We start from the raw sequence: 25965 nt of genomic DNA, 5'->3' as shown, positions 1-25965 counted from the left end.
ATGATGTTAACTTTTATCATTACAGACAATGCCTTTTAGTAGTCTTCACTTAAACAGCCAGAGGGTTTAGTTGGGACAGAGAAATTAGCCCAGTATCAGTAAATATTCATTTAAAGTGTTTGCATTTAAAACTCTAGACCCCCTGTCCCAGCTTTTGTGGGTGACAGTTTACACTGACAGTTAAGAATTAAGCTTTAAATGAATGTTTATTCAGGCTGGGCAAGTGTTAGATGTCAAGACATAAGATGTAAGAGCTGTGCCTATAACCTATAGCACAGCTTCAAGGACAATTTGACACTGCTTGTCTGAATATTTTTCCTAACTTGCTCATTTTTTTATTGAGAACATAAAGCATCTGGCTTCCCATTCCAATGAATAATCAATGCAATAATAATAAGGGCAATAATCTGTTTCAGTTGAGTCATGTAACTGATACATATACAAATTCAAATAAATGTTCAAGTAATTTTGCCAATGCTTGTAGTAGTTGTACAAAAGCCTGTTTCTGCCATTTAATTAAAAAACAAAAAACAAATAGTGAAGTATTTCAAAAGTGCCATGAAATTATGACTTACAGTTACAGCTGCGGTTATATAGCGCTTTTCTAGACACTCAAAGCACTTTACAGCGTATGGGGGAAATCTCTTCAACTACCACCAGTGTGTTGCTTCCACCTAGATGATGCGACGGAAGCCATAGTGTGCCGGAACGCCCACCACACACCAGCTATTAGTGGAGAGGAGAGAGTGATTCAGTGATGGAGATTATTAAGGGGCCATGATAGATAATGGGGGAATTTCAATGACCAGAGAGAGTCAGGGCCTCAGTTTAACGTCTCATCCAAAAGACAGTGCTGTTTTTACAGTATAGAGTACTTGTCACTATACTGGGGCATTATGCCCTACACAGACCACAGGGTGAGCACCCCCTGCTGGCCTCACTAATACCACTTCCAGCATCAACCTTAGTTTTCTCCAGGAAGTCTCCTATCCAGGTACTGGCCAGGGTCAACCCTGCTTAACTTCAGTGGGAAACCAGGCCAGAACTGCAGGGAAATATGGCTCTGGCTTACAGTAGTATCTCAAGGAAATATTCTCAAAATAATTACTTTGTATCATAAAATAATGAGTTTCTCGAAATTTTGACTTGCTGTAATATTCACTGCCAATGCCATGACTAAAAAGGTTTCAATTTACAAATTCTTTATCAACAGAATCCACAGTCATGTCTGTAGTCTTTTATTTTGAATTTCTCTCAAAATATGAATGTTTCACCACATTCAGTTGGGCATTATGTGTTTCAGGACCGTTGTAATCATCATTAATGTTATTAATGTTATTAATGTTAGCAGTGGACCCAGAACTGACCCCTGGGGAACCTCATAATTATCATTATGCTTTCTACAAATGCTAAACCATCTTTGATTAACGGTTCATTGGTTCCATATTTACACATAAAAATGGCAATAAACCACATACTAAGCAAATCTGTCTGAGTGTGGTTTGATGACTCTTAAGGTGTAATGTTGTGCTTCAAATCTATATGCATATTGAAAGCCAAACTGAGCCATAAACAACTATGAAAATCCTCAGTTTATTGCTGTGCTCATCATCAAAAAAGTGCTAAACATATGTATTTAATAATGTGAACATTGATGATGGTCCCTTACTAGATAATGGGCAGAGCCTTTAAATGCGTCAAAAAAAACCCCAACTATATGGATGGATGAATTAATGTGTGGGTACGTGAATGGATGGATGGAAGAGAAGGTGGGTAGATGGATGAGTGGCTGGATGGTTGGATGGATGGAAAGATTAATGGAAGGAATGGTGGGTGGTTAGATGGGTGGGTGTATGGATGGATGAATGGGTGAGTAGATGGATGTACTGTATGTATGCATGGATGGATGATAGGTACACAGATGGATGGATGGATGGGTGGATGGATGATAGGTACACAGATGGATGAATGGGTGGATGGGTGGGTTGGTTTATGGATGGTTATATCTACAAGGTTCACATTTGACATTGAAAGCCATGCCCCACCTCTGACTCTCCCCTTTATTGGTTTCCCTTTTAAATGAACCCCAGTCCTTAATTTAGTTCTGCAATTAAATTGACCATTCTCTCTCATGTTCTAGGCTAGTCAAGAACTTAATTACTCTGAAGACAGGGCTGGTTCCACCCAGTATCCTGCAGTCTACAGCAGGAGGAGTGGACATTTACAGTAACACTGGTATTTAATCAAACCCACCGGGGGAAAAGGAAGAGAGGGGTGGAAGTTACATTTGAATTACCATTGCTGTTGAACCTTATTTCACACCAGTGCTCAGTATGAAGCATCCTCACAACAACATAACGAACAACTATAATGTTAGAATGCAGGGCCTGTGTGCTTTTGACCTTGGATGTTACTTCCACCCCTCTTTTGCTCAGGCACAGTGAACAAAGTGAGCACCCACAAGGCATCAGATCAAAGTGGCTGGGGATGTTGAAATGGGTTGTTGAATGTGGAGAATGGCACTGAAGCTGCTTTGTATTGCCGGATTTGCATTTTTACATTTTTTTTTTTTGGAAAAAAGGAAGGAATCCAAGTAGAGCATGATGTCAACCCCTGAGGCATGCGCTCCTTTCCATGATGCCTGGCCTTGCTGTGTTCACAGTCTTGCTCTCCTCATTTGCTTGAAGCCCCACCCTTGTCATAACAAGCTGCTTAACAGATACTGGATTATGTCTTAAAAGCTTCTCGCTTTCCTTTCAGTTTGGAGTGGGGTGTTTGTTTGTTTTTTGGACATTGGGCTTTTTACCCCTGTCTTTCACATTCCAGCAATCCCTCCCTAATTATATACGTTTCTTCTAGCATTCAATAATATCACATGATGTTGTTTGGCTAATATTATTATTTGCTTTAGAGAGTTTGCCAGGCCTTGTCTTGTACCCTTGTAACCCTTCCTTTCTACTTCCTGTTGATTTGCATTGAAAATCACACACTGTTAAACCGCTTATTTCCATCCTCTCCTTTCAGACATCTTCAGTGACCTGTGTACGGCGGCCCTCACAGACCCAGAGGAAACAGAGGAGAGCGCTGGGCTGCTACCAGTCCAGGAGAACAGAATTGCATGTTAAACATGTCTTTTTTTTTCCCTTTTTTTTTTTTTTCTTCTGCATCATTTTAGTGCCATACATCGACAAACCACGCAGGATTCCTCCCTGCTAAACCTTTGCGTTATTGTAAAGTGAAGACAATCTGTTGCTGCTATTCCCACTTGTGCCATGTGGACAAGAGCTTGGATTTTTTTGGCCTTTAGACTCCACTTGAACCTTGCTTGAACAAAGCAACGGATTGGGCCAGCCAGCTGTCAGGGTTAGCTATGATCTGCTTTGACATTTCTAAGGAAAACTGGAATCCAGTGTATTTCTAAGCAGCGTTTCAGCGTCGGCTCACAGTGGCCGCTTGTTTTTGAAACAGGCCTGATCATGTCATGACGTTGAGCGAAATTGAGTGAGAGAGAAAGAGACTCTAAATTGTCCTGTCCTGCTGAAATTACCACTCTGATTTTTCTTCTAGCCTGGATCACTTTTGTTTATCAAAGACATTCAACCGGAACGGAAGTCATCTCAGCAAAATTACCTGTTTCGATTCTGTTGGTCAGAAATGCAGCAATTTAGAGTAAAAATAACAGTCTACAGTATTATGTGTATGTATATTATAGAAGATTTCTGTACTCTTTTGTATTTGGTGTCTTATTTGTTCTGTAATTGCTCTTTAAACATTCATTTCTGGTTCCTCAAATGTCTCTCTTGGGGATGTTTAGCCTCTAAGCAATTTTACCAGTCATTTGATATTTTATTGTAGCACAAATGTTCCAACTGTACTGTAAGAACAAATAGCATTGCTATATATGAACTTTATACCCTTTTTTATTCAAACAAATTCAGTTTCTAGTCAAGAAATCAAATCAGAGACAAATCACTCTCTGCAGCGTATCAAATGTGGCCTTTGTATTTTGCTTAAAACAGCAGAACATTTTGGAGAATGCAATGACAGCTTGTTACTGAGCGTGTAACAGTATCACAGCAAGAAATATTACACATAATAAGAAAGGTTGTTCCATTATGACATCCCTGTTGAATGTAAAAAAAATAATAATAATGAATTGAACCATGTCTTATTGATTTTTAAAGTGGAGGCTGTAAACATTTTCCAAGTCTGACCACACAACTGTATATATCCTTATCCGATTTCGTCGTTTATTGACGATGATTCTAAGCACAAAAATTAAATGTGGAATGCAGAGTTTATTGCTGATGATTATAATACACTGTTATTTATTAAGAGAAGCTGATGTTTTTAACTGATTCATATGGTTAGTGTATTACCATCTACATTTTCAAACGTATGATTAAATACATACAAAGTAAATCCTGAAATTATAACATTTCCTTTATTGAGCATGGAGGGCAGCACTTTCTATTTTTTTGTAGTTACATTTATATAGCTCTTTTCTAGACACTCAAGTGCTTTACATAATATGGGGGGAAATCAACCACCAATTAGCGTGTAGCATCCATCTTTATGATGCAACGGCAGCCATAGTGTGCCAGAACGCCCACCACACACCAGCTATTGGTGGAGAGGAGAGAGTGATGTCGCCATTTCAGAGATGGGGATTATTAGGGGGTCATGATAGAGAAGGGCCAATGGGGGAATTTTGCCAGGACTCCGGGGTTATACCCATTCTCTTTTACCATAAATATCCTGGGATTTTTAATGACCTTAGAGAGTCAGTACCTCTGATCTTTAACATCTCATCCGAAAGACTGTGCTGATTTTACAGTATTGTGTACCCATAACTAGACTGGGGCATTAGGACCCACACAGACCACAGGGTGAGCACTAATACCACTTCCATCAGTAACCTTAGTTTTCCCCAGGAGGTCTCCTATCCAGGTATTGACCAGGCTCAACCCTGCTTAACTTCCCAGGGAAACCAGGTGAGAACTGCAGGGAGATATGGCTTTGTCATGTTTCTTTTGAAACACTGTAAGTGAAGGGACCCCTGTTGTTCACTTTAAAAGCAGTCTTTTTCTCACAGTATAACTTTTTGCTTTTTTTTTTGCTTCAAAATGAAAAAAAAAAAAAAGAAAGAAAAAGGAATCAACCTGCATAACCCTTATGTTCTGCTCAGGTTAACATGACACATGTCACTTTTTTTCCTGAAAATGCAACAACAATAATAAAGCACTTAGGCTAAAAATGACTGGTGTCTATACTAAAAACAGTACATACAAGATTTTGTAGAAGTTTTTCACAAAAATGCTTGATTTTGCTGCGGCTTTTTTCAAAATGTGCGCTGGAGCTTGCAGAGTTTTTTGTGATTTTTTTGTGGAAAACTACTTGAACAGGTAAAACTACAATTGCATGAAATTGTTTAACACGGTCTTTCGGAGTGATGTTTGTTGGTAAAGGAGACCTTATAGCTGTACTCATGTTCGATGCACATGAATCGACGAGGGCTGGATGCGGAAAATATGAAGTAATTTTGAAAAATCGCAAGTTCCTCTGAATATTGTGGAGTTTCTTTGATTTTGCATTCATTTCTGTGATCCCAAAATCGCAAAATTCTGGAGGGACTGTAAAAAGTTTAGATTTGCACGTTATGTGGCTGTCCCATTCCCTACATTATCTATATATCTTATAGTAGTTATATCTTAAAGCTATAACAGTCAGATCACATTTTATTGGCACTCTTGGCCAAGATACATAGATAAACACAAAGCTATGAAAAAAACATCTTTGTGGTTAAAAAGATATTGTCAAAATTGTATCGTTTGGAAGACTGCGATTAATTCTACTTGGAAGTACACTTCCAGAGATTTGTCGAATTTATGCCAAGGTGCACTGAAGCTGTTTTGGTACCTCGTGATTGCCCAACACCTTACCGACCATTGTGTTGCTTTTTCATTTACATTTATTCATTGAGCATTTATCCAAAACGACTTACAAATGAGGAAATACAAGCAAAGCGATATCAAGCAGAGAACAGTACAAGTAGTGCTACCATACAAGATCCGTTAATTGAGTTCCAGAAGAAGCACAGTGTGCAGAGTAGAGGTGTAAGTGCCAGAGTAAGGTTATTTATTTATTTATTTAATGGGTTGGTTAGGTGTTCACAGAAGAGGTGGGTCTTTAGCTGTTTCTTGAAGATGGTGAGAGATTCTGCGGTCCGGATTGAGGTTAGAAGTTCATTCCACCACTGAGGGACAGTTAGTGTGAAGGTTCTGAAAAGGGACCTTGAGCCACACTGAGTAGGCACTACTAAGCGTCGGTCGTTGATTGATTCCAGATTGCGTGAGGAAACGTAAGCCTTCAGGAGAGAGTTGAGGTAGGAGGGTGCTGTTCCAGACAAGGTCTTGTAGGTGAGCATCAAAGCCTTGAATTTGATGAGGGTGGCTACAGGAAGTCAGTGGAGGGAGATGAAGAGGGGTGTGACATGGGTTCTTTTGGCCTAGTTGAATAAGGGGACGTGCTGCCGCATTCTGAATCATTTGAAGGGGTTTCATGGAGCTGGCTATGAGGCCTGAGAGTAGTGAGTTGCAGTAGTCCAGTTTTGAGATAACAAGAGCCTGGACTATTAGTTGTGTAGCATGTTCGGTGAGATAGGGTCTGACTTTCTTGATGTTGTACAGGATGAACCTACAGGACCATGCAGTAGTTGAGATGTGGTCGGTAAAGGTCAAGCTGTCATTGAGAATCACCCCAAGGTTCCTGGCCGTCCTGGTTGGCTTGAGTGTGGTTAAGCCAAGCTGTACAGTGAGGTTGTGGTTGATTGAGGCGACAGGCTGGGATGACGAGAAGCTCAGATTTTGCCAGGTTGAGCTTAAGGTGGTGTTCCCTCATCCAGACCAAGATGTCTGACAGGCAAGCAGAGATTTGTACAGAGATGGACGGATCGTCAGGCTGGAAGGACTAATAGAACTAGGTACCCAACCCCTCTTCATCTCCCTCCACTGGCTTCCTGTAGCTGCCCACATCAAGTTCAAGGCCTTGATGATCACCTACAAGACCTTGTCAGGAACAGCATCCTCCTACCTCAACTCTCTCCTGAAGGCCTACATTCCCTCTCGCAATCTGCAATCGATTAGCGACCGACGTTTAGCAGTTCCAACTCAGCGTGGTGCAAAGTCCCTTTCCAGAACCTTCACACTAACTGTTCCTCAGTTGTGGAATGCACTTCCAATCTCAATCCGGACCGCAGAATCTCTCACCATCTTCAAAAAACAGCTAAAGACCCACCTCTTCCATGAACACCTAACCAACTCATAATAAATAAAAAAATTTTTTTTAAAAAGGCACTTACACCTCTACTCAGCACTTTGCTTCTTCTGGAATTCAATTAATAGCTCTTGTATGGTAGCACTTCTTGTATTGTTCTCTGCTTGATATATCGCTTTGCTTGTATCTTTCTCATTTGTAAGTCGCTTTGGATAAAAGTGTCTGCTAAGTGAATAAATGTAAATATAAATGTAAATGTGTTGTGAGCATAGTAGAGGTATGAGAAGCCATGAGACTCAATCACCTGCCCCAGAGATGTAGTGTAGAGTGAAAAGAGCAGTGGACCCAGAACTGACCCCTGAGGAACCCCAGTTGTGAGTTGCTGAGTTTCAGAAATACCTTCCCTCCACAATACCTTGAAGGATCTGTCTGAGAGATAGGATCCCACCCAGCGCAGAACCGTTCCAGTGATGCCCAGTCTGGAGAGAGTTGACAGGAGGATCTGATGATTCGCAGTGTCGAAAGCAGCAGAGAGACCGAGTAGGATGAGAACAGATGATCGAGAGGTTGCTCTTGCTAGTCGTAAGGCTTCAGTGACGGAAAGCAGAGCAGTCTCCCTTTAGTGATTGCTCTTGAAGCCAGACTGCTTGGTGTCCAGGAGGTTGTTCTGTGTGAGAAAATTGGAGAGTTGATTAAAAACAGCTATTATAAGGGTTTTGGAAAGAAAAGGGAGGAGGGAAACAGGTCTGTAGTTGTCAACCACAGTGGGGTTAAGTGATGGTTTTTTAAGCAGTGGGGTAACCCGGGCCCGCTTAAATGATCTAGGGTATGTGCCAGTAGAGAGGGATGTGTTAAAGATGTGTGAGTGCAGGTAATAGTTTGGGAGAGATGGACTGAAGAAGGTGAGAAAGGATAGGGTCAAGACGACAGGTTGGGGGACAGCTAGAGAGGAGGAGTTTTGAGACATCAGTCTCTGAGAGAGTAGAGAAGGAAGTCAGTTGGGAGTTACATGGGGGAGGAGCCGGTCTATGCATGTCTGGGGTTGAGAACTGGTTCCTGATTGATGTAACCTTATTGAAAAAAGTCACCAATGCCAAAGTCATCTGCAGTGAGAGATTTACCGGAAGGGGGAGGAGGGAGACAGTGAAGAAAAGAAAAGGTTTTGAGGAGAGTGCGGGTGTTGAGAGAACTGCCAATCCTCTCTTGGTAGTATGTGGCTTTAGCAGTGGAGATGCCATTGGAAAAAGAGGAAAGAAGTGTTTGGTAATTGGGTTAAGTCAGTCGGATTGTTAGATTTACGCCATTTCCTTTCAGCTGCTCTTAGTTTGGCCCGGTTGCTACACAGAGCTTCTGAGAGCTACAGGGTGATGTGTGAGTAGGTCTGGAGGTTAGGGGGCAGATGCTGTCAAGAGAAGATGTTAGGGTGGAACATAGCATGTCAATTGTGGTGTTTAAGTCCAGTGAGGAGAGGTGGCTATAAGAGGGAAGTAAGGTTGTAACAACGGAGGAGAAATGTGAGGAGGAAAGGGAGCGAAAATTGCGACGAATGGAGATAGAAGGTGGAGACAGTGAAGGGGGTGAGGGGAGAGAAATAGAGAACTGGATAAAGAAATGGTCAGAGGTATGGAGAGGAGTAATGAGAAGATTGTGTGTGCTGCAATTACGTGTGAGGGTGAGGTCGAGCTGTTTGCCAGCTTTGTGGGTGTGGTGAGCTGCTTGAGGTCAAATGTGGGAAGGAGAGCAAGAAAGTCAGCTGCATGTGACTTGTCTAGATGAATGTTGAAGTCACCAAGGACCACAAGAGTTGTTCCATTATCCGGGATGCTGGACAGTAGCATGTCAAATTCATCGTTTAACTTCCCTAGTTGCCCTGGAGGACGGTAAACAAGAAGAAAGTGCATTTTGGCAGGATCAGTGACTGTAACAGCATGAAATTCATGTGTAGGAGCAAGAGGGAGAAAGACAGGTAAATTTCTATGTTTTAGAGAGAAGCAAACCTGTACCACCCCCTCATCTGTTGGGATGCGAGGTACGGGAGAAGTTGATGTTAGAGGTTAGGGCAGCGGGTGTCACAGTGTTCTCAGTACGGATCCAGGTCTCAGTCAGAGCCAGCACACTGAGGTTGGAGTGGGTTTCCATTAATTTGTCACTGATGTGTTTATATACAATGGAAATGTTTTAAAGAACTGCTCTAGAAAGCAAAGTAAAGCCACTTTACTAAAGTTCCACCCACGTTAAAAGGTATTAAATCTGTTAAGTTAATAACAGGCAAATTGTTCTTCACACTAAAAAATGTCACCTTAATTTCATCTCCTTTTCTGTTCAAATGTTCAGTGAAAAGCACAGACATTCTAAAAGGTAGCATTAAGAGTACACATATGATGTATTAACTACCATACCCGCTGTGTTAATACCTCAGTAACACTGTGTCTACTTTTGTGACAGAATGATAAATTTCATTCTCCAAATGAATTCTGGATTGTCTTGCAGTCTCCGACAGACGACTGCGTGTTCGTGGGCTCTGTGGGAAAGGCGCTTGTTTCGCACGAACATGTAGTCTGTGTTAGTCAGTCAGTGTGGAGAAGACTGACAGAAAGAAGGAGAGGGCAAGGCAAGCTTCAGTGGGCTTTATTCTACAGAGGAGGGGGCTTTCAAGCTCCAGAGGGACCCGTGAAGCAACCGAGAGAGTGCACATCTAGCACAAAGGAAGAGACAGAAACCTAAAATAAAAGGGAGAACAAAAAACTAAACAACACAAAAAAATTCTCACTAACTCTAGTCAATGTGTCCTTCAGGCTCGGCACAAAATCCTCTCAACCTTTTTGAAGCTGGCATGGGAGGAATTTCATCATGAGACCATGCATCTGGAGCAAGCATGCTGGCAGGAACAAAGATTCCGATCTTCAAGAGGAGGTCTCATTTGCCAAAAAAAAAAGGCTGCTGTTTTGCTTTGTGAAGCTTTAGGAGACACCAATGATGGCTTCATTTGTCAGACACCTGCCGTGTAGTGAATTTGTCTTGGCCTAAGGTTTAAGGTGCATGGCTGTAATGTTAGGCATAATAAATACACATTTTCTTCAAACTTATTGACACTCCCACAACTACACTCCCATAGTTTTTGAAATACATGTCCAGCCTTGATTGGTGCCTTAATGGAATGCATGTCCTCGCGCACATATTTGGCCGCCTGGATAGATGGCATGCTGTCATTTAAAGGTAAAAAAGAAGCTCCAAACATAACATAAATTAAAAGAGGTTTTCTTTACAGGAATAATGCAGGCTTTGCAACTGAAAGTTGAAGGAAAATTGGCTGACTATCCTTCATGTCCTGGCCTGCTTATGGTGACATAAATTGCTGTTGTCTGTCTGCTGTTGACTCTTTATGATCCCTGCACTCATCATGAGAAGCTCTGCCTCTGAAAAAGTAAGAAGCATGTCTCCCTATTCATGCACAAGACTCACTTTATAAAGGAAACAGCATACTTTTACATTTATACACAAAACCTCTTTTTCTTCCTTCTTTCATCTTGTAGCTTGAATGGAGTGCCTTCTTAACACTTTATCCCAGGATACTTATACGAAGGAACATAACAACAACAACAACAACAACAACAACAACAATAATAATAATAATAATAATAATAATAATAATAGGAGCATACTGGCTTGGTGGTCAGCAAGTTTGCCTCACCCCTCTGGGGTTGTGGATGTGAGTCCTGCTTCCACCCTGTGTATGTGGAGTTATCATGTCCTCCCCTTGCTTCGGGGTTTTCTCAGGTACTCTGGTTTCCTCCCCCAGTCCAAAGACATGCATCGTAGGCTGATTAGCATTACCAAATACCTATATAAAGGTTAATAATAATAATAATAATAATAATAATAATAATTGCCTCACAATTGAGCTCAGGTTACTGTCTGTCTGCTGTGTCTCATGTTCTCCTTGTATTTCCTTTGGTTTGTTCAGTTTTTTCCCACTGTCTAAAGCATGCAGGTAGGTGAACTAACTATGCTAAATTGCCCCTAGGTGTGAATAATTGTATGAATGTGTGAGAATGGTGCCCTGCCATTGGGGTGAATTCTCCCACCTTGTGCTTAGTGTTCCAGGATATAGTGCTTACTGAACAACAACAACAACAACAACAACAACAACAATGATAATAATAATAATAATAATAATAATAATAATAATAATAATAATAATAATAATAATAATAAAACCAATTGAAACATTTAGAAATAATAATAAAAAAATAAAGATAAACTGAATATGATGCCTGAAGTCGAGGTCATTCTGCAAACACTGCGTCAACTGCACACCAAAAAAAGCATGCATTCGCTGTTTGAATTCAGCAGCCAATCAAAAAGCGCGACTCACTAGTTCCGCTGACGTCATAGCGATCAGCCAATGAGCGCGCGGCTGCTCGGCTTGCTCGACGTTTTGAATTCGGGAAAGTGAGTTGAATGCGGTTGGACGTACAGTGACTTAATTAAAATGGACTTGATGTTTAGACTCGTTTCATAGTATTCGTGTAACTTTTCGGAACAAACTTTTTCTTCTTCTTCGCTAAACGGAATAAGAGCCGCTATTATTACTGAGCGATAACTTTGCTTTGTTCCGGTTGGTAAGTTAGTAGCAGAGTCGAAACTAGCCAGTGTGCTAGGTAGCTAACCTGCTTAGCTTAGCTGGTCAACCAGCCAGCTGAACTCTCGGCTTGGGCAAGTTCTCAACACCTTTCATAACGGCTGCTTGCAGTTGAGCTCTCGGTAAGATGTTGTATTGAACTCAGAATTATTATTATTATTATTATTATTATTATTATTATTTTACCTATTTAATTCTAATTAGTTAGATAGTCCGGCATTTTGGCACTGTCTCGACCGCTCCCCTTCACCTGCCACGGAGCTGTCAGTGTTTGAACGCGGTTATATTTATAGAAGTGCACCGAAACATAAGGATTTTACCACGAACTTGACTGGAAAACAGATATTAGGTGCACTCTTTTAATAGAATACAAGTATCTCATAATAAAAATGTCCTCTGTGGTCTTCCATTCATTGTATAAGATGTTGAACCAGATTGTTTCTATACGTTTCATTCACCTTACAGCTAGCTGGTTAATAAGTAGGAATCCTTTCCAGCTGTTTTAAATCTGCTTTATGTTGGCTCAGCTTATGCTGTACTTTATATTATTTTCCACATCTAGACTAACAGCTGCATGGAAAACCACTCAACTGTTTAAAACGTTATGCAACCTAATAATCATTCATTCATTCATCCATTCATTCATTCATCTTCAGTAAGCACTTTATTCCTGGTCATTGGATCTGGAGCCTATACTAGGGACACTGGGCTCAAGGCAGGAGCCCAGTGCTCCTGCCTTGGGTTGGTGTCCCATTAAGGCCGCATGCCTTAATGGGACACCAACCCACTGCAGAGCACCACATATGTATTCACACCTAGGCACTATTTTTTTTCTATAGACTATCCAAATACTGGTGTGTTTTTGAGTCACTGGAGGAAATTTAATGAGTAACTTGAGGAAACTCCATACAGACAGTAACCCGAGCTCAGGATCGAACCCTGGAGCTGCAAGGCAGCGGCACTACCTGCTGTAATCAATAGTAAAAAAATAATGCTGGATACAAACTCTGCAAGTTGGTCTCAAGGTCTTTTAGTTCTCAATTATGAGGTTGTGTTTTTTTTTCTTCTTTTTCTGGACAGAACTGGGTTGTGACGCCATGGCCGACAGCACTTTCGGGACTATCCGTAGCCTGCTTGTGGACTCCTCCGTCTTTGATTCCAGGATGGCCGAGACCTCCAAGGAGCAGACGTTCCTCGGCCTGACCTCGGACGACGCAGAGGGTAAAACAACACGGCCCTTTGCTCTCCATTGTCAGAATGAACCGTCATTTCTTCTGGCTTGTCATTTATTTTAGCTATTGCAAAGGGGACTGGGTGTCTTCAGCCCCCCCCCCCCTTCTTTTTTGTGTATGTTCTGTATGACAGCCTTTGTATTTCCTAGGAGGCTCATTGTGCCGCTGGGCTTTTAAAAAAAAAAAAAAATGTCTTTCAGAAATGCTGCGGCGAGTGGAGGCCAGGGTTGTGCTGGTGAGGGAAGCGGGTGGAGATGCTGCACTTATAAAGGCACTTGAGGTACTCAAATTGTCTCGCTGTCTTAATGGAAAAGCAGCGTTGTGTTGTATACGTTTGACAAAGCAGGGCAGAAGATAGCCATATGCAAATGAGCCTACTGGGGGGAAAAAAACCCTTACAAAAATAAGTGTTCTGAAAGCATTGAGAGTTTTGATAGATTATGGCATGATTTAAAAAAAAATAAAATAAAATTAAAGGCAAATGACAAATTAATAATAGATTAATTAACCTAGGCGAATATTAAAGCATGGCACATTATGGCTAATCTATTACAATGCACATCACGTTTTCCGTTTATAGCTGTATGATCACAATACGCACAAGATAAAAACAGTCCCTCCAGGATTATGCGATCAGAGAAATGAACACAAACGCTGCAAAATTTGGAGGAGCTTGCAGTTTTTCAAAATTACTGAATATTCGGGTCAAGACGCGTCTCATTTACCAACAGACATCATTGCAAAAGACCATTACAATTTGACCAATTTCAAGTAGTTTTCTGCAAAAAAAAAAAAAATCACAAATCTTGAAAAAAGGCGCTGCAAAATCGAGCATTTTATTTTATTTTTTGGCTGTAGTAATCACGAAAAAACTCAAACGAAATCCAGTACGGATTGTACATCTGTTTGTTCATTACGTAACGGGTGTATGAAAATATTGCAATTAATAACACTAATCGATGGAAAGAAAGAACATCTGGAAAATGCTTGAAAAATGACTATTACTTGTTTTATGCCGTTTTGTGTATAGCCAGTGGGAATGATGCATTACAGCATCTACAGGACTCCTGCAAAAAAAAAATCTTCCCCTCTCCTGCTATTAGGTTATTTTTGCCTGCCGGTAGTTATATCTGCAGACAGATCAGTGCAGACAGCGTTTCCTGTTTTCTGCACAAGAATTATGTCTCGGTTCAGAGTTTCTGTCCCTGCGGTTTGTCTTAGTGTCAGCGAATCATGGTCGCAATTAATAGCCGTTTTCCTGCTTACCCCGAGTCAGGAATTTAACGATGACATGTTTTTCTTCCCGCGTCCGGTGAATATTATGTTTTTCCATTACTCGAATTGAATTTCATGTTAATGAATGGATGTAGGCAGGAGCAGTCAGCTACTAGCAAATATGTTTAACAGAATTGTTTTGTTGTAGGAGCCTGTAGTGCTTAACGGTACAGTTTCATCAGAAGAGACATCCTGTTGGTTCAGGAGTGTACCTTGAAAGAGTAGCTGAGGTTCTTAATGTTGAGTGAGTAAATCTGTTCTCCATGTTTGCATTTAGGTGCCGGCCCAATTTCCATTTTAAATGAGATTGCTGTCAGGAGCTAAATGTTCCACACTTTAAATGTTGACATTTTACTCCTACACATCCTTAAAACAATTAGCTTCTGACAGTGGCTGTCTTGCTTTTGTGGTTTTGAATGCGCTTCATCTCAGGTTGTTGAATGCTGTCTTATATTTACCTTAATTTTCGGAAAGAAATTAGGCACTTGTTTTTAATGTGGCTGTCTGGCTTTCACTGTAAAATATAAGGAATGTGTCTCTGTGAAATGTTAATAGTGAAATCACTGGAGTCGTAAAATTGAGTAGATGCTGAGGTGTGTCCTAATTTGATTTTGGTTAAATACTGGGCAATAAGATGATACCAGTATGATGATAGTGATGTAATGTAGGGCTGGGCGGTACAGCTAAAACATTTATTACGATGATATGATGCGTATCATTTGGTATCGATCAATTATAATCTGTTTTTAAACGGCACTGTACATGTGCGGAGCCCTGCGCATGCGCACTACAAATCTTATACACAGCGGTGTTCTGCCACACTGGTGGGCTGACGTCCTTTTTTTTATTCACAATCTCCTCAGCAGCCTCTGAACTAATTTTCGCGTGTGTTCTGAGGTCACATGGCGATGATATAACCGAACCCCACAAATACGCAACTTGTTATTGGCTGATTGCTTGTCACTCGTAGCACACTCCTTTATCAAGGCATATGATATGTTTATGATCCAGGGACGGCGCACGCTTGAGGGACGTTCATGCAATCAAACTTTGCCTGTTTACGTTTTATCCAACGTTATATTGAACATTTTTTCTATCGCTACCGATAAAGGTGTACCGTTGATAAATGCCGATCCCGTTTTATTGCCCGGCCCTAATATAATGCATTATGTCACAATACACTTTTCTAATATGCGACATCTTTTAAATAACAGTTGCAAACTTGGTGGATAACTAGATGTAAAGGTTTTGTGCTGGTTTGAATCTTTTTAAAATGGTAAATTTGTTAATAATTCTTCCATACGTTTCAGTGTTATTTACCTTGTAGACATTAAATATAAGCGGGGGAACGGTGAGCATGTTTACCTCGCACCTCTGGGGATGGGGGTTCAAATCCCACCTCCGCCCTGCGTGTGCGGCGCTTCCGTGTTCTCCTGGTGCTTCGAGGGTTTCCTCCAGGTGCTCCGCTTTCCTTTCCTAGTCCAAAGACGTGTGTTGTAGGCTGATTGGCATCTCTACATTGTCCGTAGTGTGTGAATGGGTGTGTCTGTGTGTGCACGCGATCGTGTCATGCGATGTGTAGGCACCCCGTCCAGAGTGTCCCCCGCCTTGTGCCCCGAGTCCCCTGGAATAGGCTCCAGGCTTCCTGTGTAGCATAAGCGGTACTGTAAAAGGATGGATGGACATTTTAAATAAAAGCATATATAAAAGCTAAAAAATTAATTAAAAATGCAAGACTACGGTTTTGCCAGCAGTTTGTGAGCAAATAACATGGTGCATGATATCATGTCTAAGTATTATGATACATTTTTGTCATATACTTTAATCCTTTTTAACTGGAACCTCGTAATCCCAAACTCTTGTGATATTACCGTGTCTATCATGTATTGTAATTCTTTAAGTATTATATGATTTAAAAAAATATTTTATTGCACTCGCCTAGTCGTAAATTCTAATGACCTTAAAGCACAAGATTTTTCGACAAGTTTTATTTCAGTTTGTCTTAAGCAATAAATATGCATATGTTAAATCTCCTGAATATCACCAGATATATGCATGTGGGTCTAAAATAGAGAAAAAATCAGATTACACTGCTCATGTTATTGTCTCAAGTAATTTATTATGGTTTTTTAAACTTTTGATCTCAGTTTTGGAGTCCTACAGTATGTTTTAGATTTAGGGAGGGGAACCATCAAAGAATTCGGATGGAAAGTTTTATTTTTGAATTCCTCATCTTCTGTTTGTTTTTAGTGTTTCACTCTGGGTTATAGAGGGAGCCCTGGGTGAGGTTAAGATGTTCCTTCAAGTGTCTGTATAGTTGGGGGTGGAGGAATCCAGGTATTTTTGCCCTTGAGAAAGCATAAGAGAGTTGTCAGATGGCCAGGCTCTTTGAAATGCTCTGTCCCTGTTCCCACTCTGCAGTAGGGGCACATCCATACAGCTTAATCAGAGGCAAAAAGCAGCGGCTGGGCGAATCGACCAATCGGCACTTTGAATTCTCAGAACTTTTCTTCCCAGACTTGGGTTGACATTTGTTAGAAGTTCTTGCCTTCTGGCTCATGCGGATATCAGGCTGAATTTGTAAGCCAACGGGTTGCCAGGTTGATGTTCGAACGCTTAAATTTTTTTTTTACAGGCCATCCGAGTAATGGAAGTCCCGGTGGTCAAGATTAAAGAAGGTGACCCGGGCTCAGAGTCGGCTGAGAAATTAATCAAATCTATAGTCACCATGGTACGTCTTGGAGACGGGGGGCCTCTCTGCATGCTCGAGTTCATCCCGGAGGATTTGGCTGCATGAGTAATTTAACGGGAACTTGTGCGACACACCCTGTTTAACTCATCACTTTAACACAATGTGGTGTCTTTCCTAACAGTGATCTCTAATGTGGTGTTTTATGTCCCTGTAATCCGTGTTTGCTAATCTGGGTAATGATTAATCCACACCGGTGCTCCTTTTTAATCTACTGAGATTTTTTTCTGTTCCTTTCTCCTCACATTCTCAAATGGGGTGAGTCACATAATACTTGGAGTTCACTAACATGTTATCGTTATGACAGAAATGTAGCCGGTAAAAGCCTTTCTTGAGGTTTTTACTGCAGCGAGAGAATTTCTTGAGAGCCGAATCATTATTCTCTTTGCTGCGTTTCATCATGCAGTGGGCCATCGTTGAGTAAACAGAAGAAACCCTGCCCTTGTGCGTCTTTCCATCTTTGTAATTGTCCCTGCTGATTCACTGGAATGTCATTCTGTATTACATTCTGTGTTTGAGCTTTTTAACATGTTTGCTAACAGACAGTGTTTTGGATTCCTGTTACAAATGAGGCACGTCTCTGTGTCATGAAATGTCGACAGCTTTATTGCATTTCCTTTTGATAGTTATATATCTTTTGAGCAAACAAGGAGCTTTTTTTTTTTTCTTTCTTTTTTCCACCCCCTTTCCCAATACTCTTCACAATTTATTATTTATTTATTTATTTTACCCAAGCAGCTCCCATCAGAATATTGTGCATTATTGGCAGTAGGCTTTTTCATGTTTTGCATCATTTAAAAAAAAAAACATCTCTTTGACTTTGAATCTTTCTGCATGTCCCATTAGGACATAAACGTCCCCTGTATAAAGACAGACAATGTCAGAGAGTTTGGCGATGGAGAAAACGCTGAGTACGAGACGGTCTTTGTACTGAAGGACTTCCAGTCTCCTGACTACAGCTATTTATACAAAAATGACAACCGCATTTTGGGCCCCCCTGTGGTACTGCATTGTGCTGGGAAGGGAGAGGTAAGAATGAGTGTACACACACACACACACAAACACACACCCACGATCAGTGCTTCACACATGGACGCGGCATGCATCTATGTCTTGAGAAATTTTTTCTTCACTTGAACAGTGAAATTGTTGCAGTTCCAGCATTTCAAAGGTACAATTTAACTTGTACTTAAACTGCTGTTCTTTTTCTGTGCAATAATTCAATTTCAATTTACTCAAACCTTTTTTAATTCATATTTACTAGTGTGAAGTTTACAGGTACTATGTGGAATAATTGATTTTATTTATTTTTGGATTTCTCTACACTTGAGCTCGGATAAACGCCCTTTCGTTCCACTGTGCGCTCCTTGTTGTATGGTCTGAATGACGATAAAGTTGACTTTGACATACCCATAGACAGTAAATGCAAATATGACAGAGCTGAAGTTCTCTTTCAAAGACAAATTGATTTCTAAGCAGCTTTTAAGTCTTGGCGTAAAGAATGCAGAATGCATCATGGTTATCTGTGTATGCCACAGCAGCTGCGCTGGGCACACATGACTGCCAGGTTCGTTCTGATAGAGCAAGAAAGCAAAACAAGAAAGTCTTCTGCCTCCATTGTCCTTTTGTTCCCCTTCCTTGCACATGTGCTGATAAAAACATGATGTTAATGATGATCTAGTGATGTTTACACAGTCTGAATTCACATTTCTTCGTTTAAAACAGACTCTCTTAGTACTTCTGTGGAAAACTGACACGCAAGCTCAGTCTCATACCCCCCCACCACTCTCCCGGAACATGGCTTCTTGCCTTTATCTATTATTGTCGTACACCATAGGTAATAGCATATCACAATCACTGAGGTAGTGTTGGGATTAGCAGGATAATGGGGCCTTTTATAATTTGCATATCCATGTATATTCATAGATTCTGCAGTCTTTGAGGGTCAAAGTTTAGAGTTGTTCCTTACATATCTGTAGATCTTCCTTGTTTGTTTCACAGGGCTGTGCTAATTACTCTCAAATACCATGTTGCTCTCTCTCTCTTTTTCTCTCTTTTTGTGTAGCCGCTGCCGTTCTCATCCCGTCCTCTCTACTCCACCACCATGCTCAACTTGTCACTCTGTTTCACTGGCTTCCGCAAGAAAGATGAAGTGGTGAGTTTCTATAGTCTAATCAGATCTGATGTAGGAAATTTCCACTTCCATGTGACCTCACATGTTCATTTTGTTTTTCTCAGGTAAAGCTAGTTAACCTGGTGCATCACATGGGTGGCACCATCCGCAAGGACTTCAGTACTAAAGTCACCCACCTCATTGCCCATTCCACTCACGGGGAGAAATATAGGGTTTGTATTTCAGCACTACATCATATCCTCTGTAGTTAAATCTGGGCAAGCTGCAGGCTTATGGTATTTGGATTTAAATACGTTTTCAGGTTGTTCATTTGGCCAGATAACAGCAAAAGGGTGCTCTGTTAGTACTAAAGATGCTTGCCATGAAAGGGTTGAATAATTTTGAAACTGGAGAAATCATTATAAGTTGTATTTTCAGTTGAATTTGGGGAAACCACTTAAGCATTCGTTGAACTATTTCAATTGCTTTTGTTTGATTTGTTCATTGCAAACAGCAGAAAGTCTGTGAATTTTGACTAACCCTGATTTGCAGTGTGGGTTGAATAATTTTGATCGCAACTGTAGTAAGGTCTAAAAGATGCATGCTTCTTATTAGAAGTCATTGAGATTCGAGTTTTTGGATAATGCCCTGTGTTTCATAAGAGGTCCTGTGGCACTGTTAGATAGCTAGATAGATAAACAAACAACATAATGGTCATCATAAATACGGCCAGTATGTAGCTACAAACTTGTTCATGCAACAGTACATCCTTATCCTCCATAAACCATTTCCTACAGTAATATTTGGACACACCCTTATGAACCAACACCGCTTTAGTTAACCTACCTCTACTCTTAGCGACTCATTGCAACATTGCTAGCTAATTTCTGATTAAACATATTCCAGGGGTGGGGATCAGAATTTGAGGAATGTGATTAGTATCAGATAGCTAGCAAGCTCAGAGCACAGGTTCATGTAAGTTATGGCATAGCAGTAGAAATAAATCCAACCAGTATGTATTTACAAATGCGTTCATACCAATAATATTCGAAGCAATATCTCACCTACATGAAACGGCATAACTTTATCTAGCCTACCTCCTCTCTCTGCAACTGTCTGAAAATGGTGCAGAGGTGAACTAGTCTAGAACTCTAGCTAGACTATCTAGTCTAGACTCCTCGCACGTACGCATTTCAATAATGGAACTCCGACAGACGAACAGCAAAAATGCCTCTTCTAAAGTAATGGTCAAAAGATTCACTGTTTTGCACACTGACTTGCTGAGTCGGTGAGGAGATAATCTCGGTCATGGCCGAAAGGATTTACTGACTCGGGGGTGCAGATCAGGTTGGGGAACTACACACAGTTGTAAATACGAGTTCCACAATTCACAGATAATTAAATGTAAAATGTTTAATGAGCAGTGTAGTCATTAAGTTATGGATATATGGAAATGTAGTGCTTTTGTTTACTTGGCTAATAATTACTATAATATATACAGTATTTCACAAAAGTGAGTACACCGCTCACATTTTTGTAAATATTTGATTATATCTTTTCATGTGACAACACTGAAGAAATGACACTTTGCTACAATGTAAAGTAGTGAGTGTACAGCTTGCGTAACAGTGTAAATTTGCTGTCCCCTCAAAATAACTCAACACACAGCCATTAATGTCTAAACTGCTGGCAACAAAAGTGAGTACACCCCTAAGTGAAAATGTCCAAATTGGGCCCAAAGTGTCAATATTTTGTGTGTTCACCATTTTCCAGCACTGCCTTAACCCACTTGGGCATGGAGTTCACCAGAGCTTCACAGGTTGCCACTGGATTCCTGTTCCACTCCTCCATGACGACATCACGGAGCTGGTGGATGTTAGAGACCTTGTGGTCCTTCACCTTCCGTTTGAGGATGCCCCACAGATGCTCATTAGGGTTTAGGTCTGGACACATGCTTGGCCAGTCAATCACCTTCACCCTCAGCTTCTTTAGCAAGGCAGTGGTCGTCTTGGAGGTGTGTTTGGGGTCGTTATCATGCTGGAATACTGCCCTGCGGCCCAGTCTCCGAAGGGTATGTCACAGTACATGTTGGCATTCATGTTTCCCTCAATGAACTGTAGCTCCCCAGTGCCGGCAGGACTCATGCAGCCCCAGACCATGACACTCCCACCACCATGCTTGACTGTAGGCAAGACACACTTGTCTTTGTACTCTTCACCTGGTTGCCCCCACACACACTTGACACCATCTGAACCAAATAAGTTTATCTTGGTCTCAGTTTATCTTGGTTCCAGTAATCCATGTCCTTAGTCTGCTTGTCTTCAGCAAACTTCTTGTGGGATTTCCTTCTGGGACGACAGCCATGCAGACCAATTTGATGCAGTGTGTGGCGTATGGTCTGAGCACTGACAGGCTGACCCCCCCCACCCCTTCAACCTCTGCAGCAATGCTGGCAGCACTCATACGTCTATTTCCCAAAGACAACCTCTGGATATGACACTGCGCACGTGCACTCAACTTCCTTGGTCGACCATGGCGAGGCCTGTTCTGAGTGGAACCTGTCCTGTTAAACCGCTGTATGGTCTTGGCCACCGTGCTGCAGCTCAGTGTCAGGGTCTTGGCAAGCTTCTTATAGTCTAGGCCATCTTTATGTAGCGCAACAATTCTTTTTTTTTTTTTTTTTCTTTTTTTTTTTTTTCAGATCCTCAGAGTTCTTTGCCATGTTGGCCATGTTGAACTTTCAGTGACCAGTATGAGGGAGTGTGAGAGCGATGACACCAGATTTAACACACCTGCTCCCCATTCACACCTGAGACCTTGTAACACTAACAAGTCACATGACACCGGGGAGGGAAAATGTCCAAATTGGGGCCAATTAGCCACTTTCACTTAAGGGTGTACTCACATTTGTTGCCAGTGGTTTAGACATTAATGGCTGTGTGTTGAGTTATTTTGAGGGGACAGCAAATTTACACTGTTACACAAGCTGTACACTCACTACTTTACATTGTAGCAAAGTGTCATTTCTTCAGTGCTGTCACATGAAAAGATATAATCAAATATTTACAAAAATGTGAGGGTATACTCACTTTTGTGAGATACTGTACATATACTTATATAATTACCACTGGGTGTGTTATTTTTTACATTTATTTGCAGCTTGCACTATTGCCGGTTGTCCTGTATTTGAACTGTTTAAACAGTTTTTCAGGTTTTGTCCAGGGTGTTGTCACACAATGTTCTGTAGACAGACACTGTGATACAGCCAGATCTACAATGTCAGGAATGGACTGCAGGTATTTTAAAGCAGAGGTTGTTCAAAAGTTTTTAGCCAAGGAGCCCGTCCAGTGTTAACTAAAAAAAAAGAGACAGCGTTATGATTACAGCACAGATCTATTTTATAAACTTAATCTAACTGTTTAAATATTATTCACATTTGGCAGCTATGTACAGTAATGTTTATTTGATGGAATAAGTTGCTTTTTATTTCCAAATTTTCCACCGGTTACACTGATTGATATTTGGATTAAATCCTTTTTGTTTAAGTGCCTAGTTAGTCTCATGTCAGTCCTGACAGCCCTTTCAGTTCTAATTGTTGTTCATTTGGCAAATGAAAACCAGGATCCTCTGTTTACTGGACAGACAACTTAAATATTTTGTCTAATCAGACTCTTAAAAAGCTGGACGCTAAATGATAAACTTCAGCGGTTGAACATAAGATGACTTCACTTGCATTGAAAAATAGGATAAAAACAAAAAAGAATTCATATTGAACATCTCAATGTTTTTGTTCTTTTTCTGGTGTTTTGGATGTTAAGGACTGGAAATTGGTTTTCCCTGTTCCTCTGGCAACCAATTTATTCACATTTGCTTATCTCTGACTATTGTTCAATGGTATTGAACATTCAGTAGCATAAGTGTTGCAGCAAAAATAGTTGTTTCCTGAGCGTGGCGATCTGGGCTGATCAAATACCTTTGGAGTGCTAGCACGTAGCCCATAAGCCCTGTTCTAAAGTCCACATAAAGCATTGCTCTGTCCTCCCTGAGAGACTTGGCGAAATATAGAGCCCTTGGTTTTATTGATTCACTTGGGTTCACTTCACTTTTTCAATCTCCCATCCCCTTTGCCACTGAAAGCCTGGCCAGGAATCCGCGCTGCGCTTGGCTGCGCAAAAGATGTTCGAATAAGGCACGTCAAGGTTTTTGTGATTGACCATGAACCTGCAGGCAGGATATTGTAAAAGCGAATTATTTAATTTCTTATGCACTCTGTGTCTGTCCCCCCCCCCAACTCCCCTATATATGAAATCATAAATGCTAAGGTACGCTTGACAAAGAGCATACCTGTTTTTCTACCTGCATGTTGTGTACATTATATAATTAATGTTGCGGGAAGAATTTGTAAATACAACGTCTCCATTTTCTACAGCATAATCATTGTTTTTAGAGGAGGTACAAACATGTGTGCAGTTCTGGTAATTGAGCTTCATTGTAATAATGGCAGTTGTCTGTGTTTTTCTTGTAGCTCCAGATGTTAAGCAAATCCATCCCCTGCACGGAGTAGTTATAAATGTTGTTTTGGAGTGTCTGATTAAGGGTCCACATATTTATCACTCTTGGTAAAAAAAACAAAACAAAAAAACAAGCTGCTTTTTTTAGGCTGAATCATGCATTAGGTAGATATGTATAATGCATCGGGGCCAAGTTTGATTCGTGCACTGTCATTCTCTAACTCTTCTTTTCTTTTCTGTTTTTTTCTTATGGTGTAGTTGGCTGTGTGCATGGGTACACCCATCCTCACTCCAGACTGGATTCATAAGGCCTGGGAGCACAAGGATAACGTGTAAGAGAGAGAGTGTGTGTGTGTGTGTGCATGCACCTGTGTTCATCTAAATTTGAAGAATGATGAAAGAGGATTGATATTTATATTCAGAAATCTATCAGTGTCATTTTATTTATTTGCTATTTTGAATGTCAGGATCAAGGACATGTGGATGTTTTTCCGCCTCAGAACAGGATAGCTTATGTTTTCAGTTCTCAAGAGATTCATTAAAATCAGTTTAAAAAGTATGAATCCTGTACCTTTCCAGAGCATATGTTTATGCCAGGTTGTTATTTATGCTGAGAGCGCTGATGCCAACCTTCTGCTTGCAGCGACTTCCACGCGGGTGATGAGGAGTTCCGTATGGCCTTCAAAGTACCGCCGTTTCAGGATTGCGTTCTGAGCTTTTTGGGATTCTCTGAGGAGGAAAAAAGCAATATGCAGGAAAGGACGCTGAAGCACGGTACGGAAGAATCGTCTTTAAATCTCCTTCAGCAGCTGCTGCTGACAAACTACAAAGCATTGTTCTGTTGTAGAAGTGTGAAAGTTTTTGTTTGAATTCCATGTACTTTGTGTTGCCAAATGCTGTGTAAGGCTCTGTTTGATAAAAGAACTAATATTTTTCAGCACTTCACATAAAGTGGTAGAGCCTATTTGTTGGTTTTTATCGTGATCTGCTCGGTTTCTCTTTCAGAAATTCTCTGAAGCAGTAACCAACTTTGCTTATGGAGCTTTACCTTGCTACAGGTTTAATTCCAGGCGTAATCCAACAGAGTCGACTCTGGTAAATGAGTGGACGGATGATCTATAGTGATTATTTAGGGCTGGTATTGGATTCTGTAACAGGGTTATGATCACTACCCTGTTCGGCCATTACACAGTCTTTGGACTCTTCTGTTCAATGGCAGACTGGGCTTATAATTTTTAAGGTTAATTTGCAAGCATGGTTCTGTGCTCCAGGTGGCCGCTTTCTGGAGGTCGGAGATGAGAAGTGCACTCACCTGGTGGTGGAAGAGAACTCCATTAAAGAGCTGCCCTTCGTGCCGTCTAAGAGACTGTATGTTGTAAAACAGGAGGTGAGCTTACGCTCTGGACTGACCACACATCCTGAGCAACAGGATGAATTCAACCACTTTATATTCCTTTACACTGGCACGTGTGATCTATTCCGATTCCTCAGTAAAAATGCCAGCTGTACAGTGTGTGTGTGTGTGTGTGTATAAGTGGGTCGAACAATGTGGGCTTGGCTCGTCTAATCTGCTTGTTTTATATTTTCTACCCTTTCTCTCATTTAAGTGGTTTTGGGGCAGTATTCAGATGGATGCTCGAGCTGGAGAATCTATGTATTCATATGAGAAGGTAACACAAAGAACTTGTAAAAAAGTGGTATACCATTTATATTTTAGGTATAATATATTAAATATTATTCAGTTAACCATTTCCTCTGACTCTTATTGTTACTTGCTCTACTTTTGCTTTATGTGCCTCATGCAAATTTTTATTTAAAAATCTAAAAGGAAAGTGCCATGTCATTAATATAAGATCTGGTTATTTCAAGACATTGAAATAATTGAATAGTGAAATGTATTGAACGTTGAATGATTTTAATCTCATTCATATATCATTCATTTTACTTTATTAACTAATTTAAATTTATATGACTTAATAACCCATTATAAATGTTATTTTGACTTGTAATTTTGAGATATATGGTTATTTCAAGTTATCTTGCCATTTCAAAATATTATGGGCTCCCATACTTTTTATGTATTTATTTTTTAAATATAGTGTCAGCTCTGGACTTAGATTATGAAAATGAGCAAAAAGGATTATGTAATGTGAGTTACAATTGCAACA

General features: G+C 40.6%; 2 protein-coding genes across 16 annotated transcripts in view; both read left to right on the top strand.

The window, feature by feature from the left end:
• mcf2l2 (MCF.2 cell line derived transforming sequence-like 2) overlaps positions 1-4422 on the top strand; it is an 83698-nt gene extending 79276 nt beyond the window's left edge. For 9 of the 10 annotated variants that reach the window (XM_017478128.3, XM_017478127.3, XM_017478134.3 and 6 more), the window contains 2 exons: positions 2141-2235; positions 3025-4422. In XM_017478128.3, the coding sequence (XP_017333617.1) occupies positions 2141-2235; positions 3025-3125 (196 nt within the window). In that variant the 3' untranslated portion in view covers positions 3126-4422. The remainder of the gene's footprint in view (positions 1-2140; positions 2236-3024) is intronic. The other variant, XM_047158135.2, reaches the window with a different exon arrangement.
• Positions 4423-11700: 7278 nt separating this feature from the next.
• The window catches only part of ect2 (epithelial cell transforming 2), a 31657-nt gene continuing 17392 nt past the window's right edge, over positions 11701-25965 (top strand). For 3 of the 6 annotated variants that reach the window (XM_017478849.3, XM_017478854.3, XM_017478843.3), the window contains exons 1-11: positions 11701-12039; positions 12998-13138; positions 13350-13429; positions 17060-17155; positions 18020-18202; positions 19239-19328; positions 19412-19519; positions 24056-24129; positions 24441-24571; positions 25069-25184; positions 25405-25467. In XM_017478849.3, coding sequence (XP_017334338.2) covers positions 13015-13138; positions 13350-13429; positions 17060-17155; positions 18020-18202; positions 19239-19328; positions 19412-19519; positions 24056-24129; positions 24441-24571; positions 25069-25184; positions 25405-25467 — 1065 coding nt within the window. In that variant the 5' untranslated portion in view covers positions 11701-12039; positions 12998-13014. Of the gene's footprint in view, positions 12040-12997; positions 13139-13349; positions 14462-17059; positions 17156-18019; positions 18203-19238; positions 19329-19411; positions 19520-24055; positions 24130-24440; positions 24572-25068; positions 25185-25404; positions 25468-25965 lie in introns of those variants that run through there. The other 3 variants (XM_017478853.3, XM_017478845.3, XM_017478844.3) reach the window with 2 other exon arrangements.

This window comes from Ictalurus punctatus, chromosome 10, assembly GCF_001660625.3.
Source record: "Ictalurus punctatus breed USDA103 chromosome 10, Coco_2.0, whole genome shotgun sequence".
Lineage (NCBI taxonomy): Eukaryota > Metazoa > Chordata > Actinopteri > Siluriformes > Ictaluridae > Ictalurus > Ictalurus punctatus.
The sequence above is the reverse complement of the archived record's forward strand: the minus strand, read 5'-3'. Positions and strand labels throughout refer to the sequence as shown.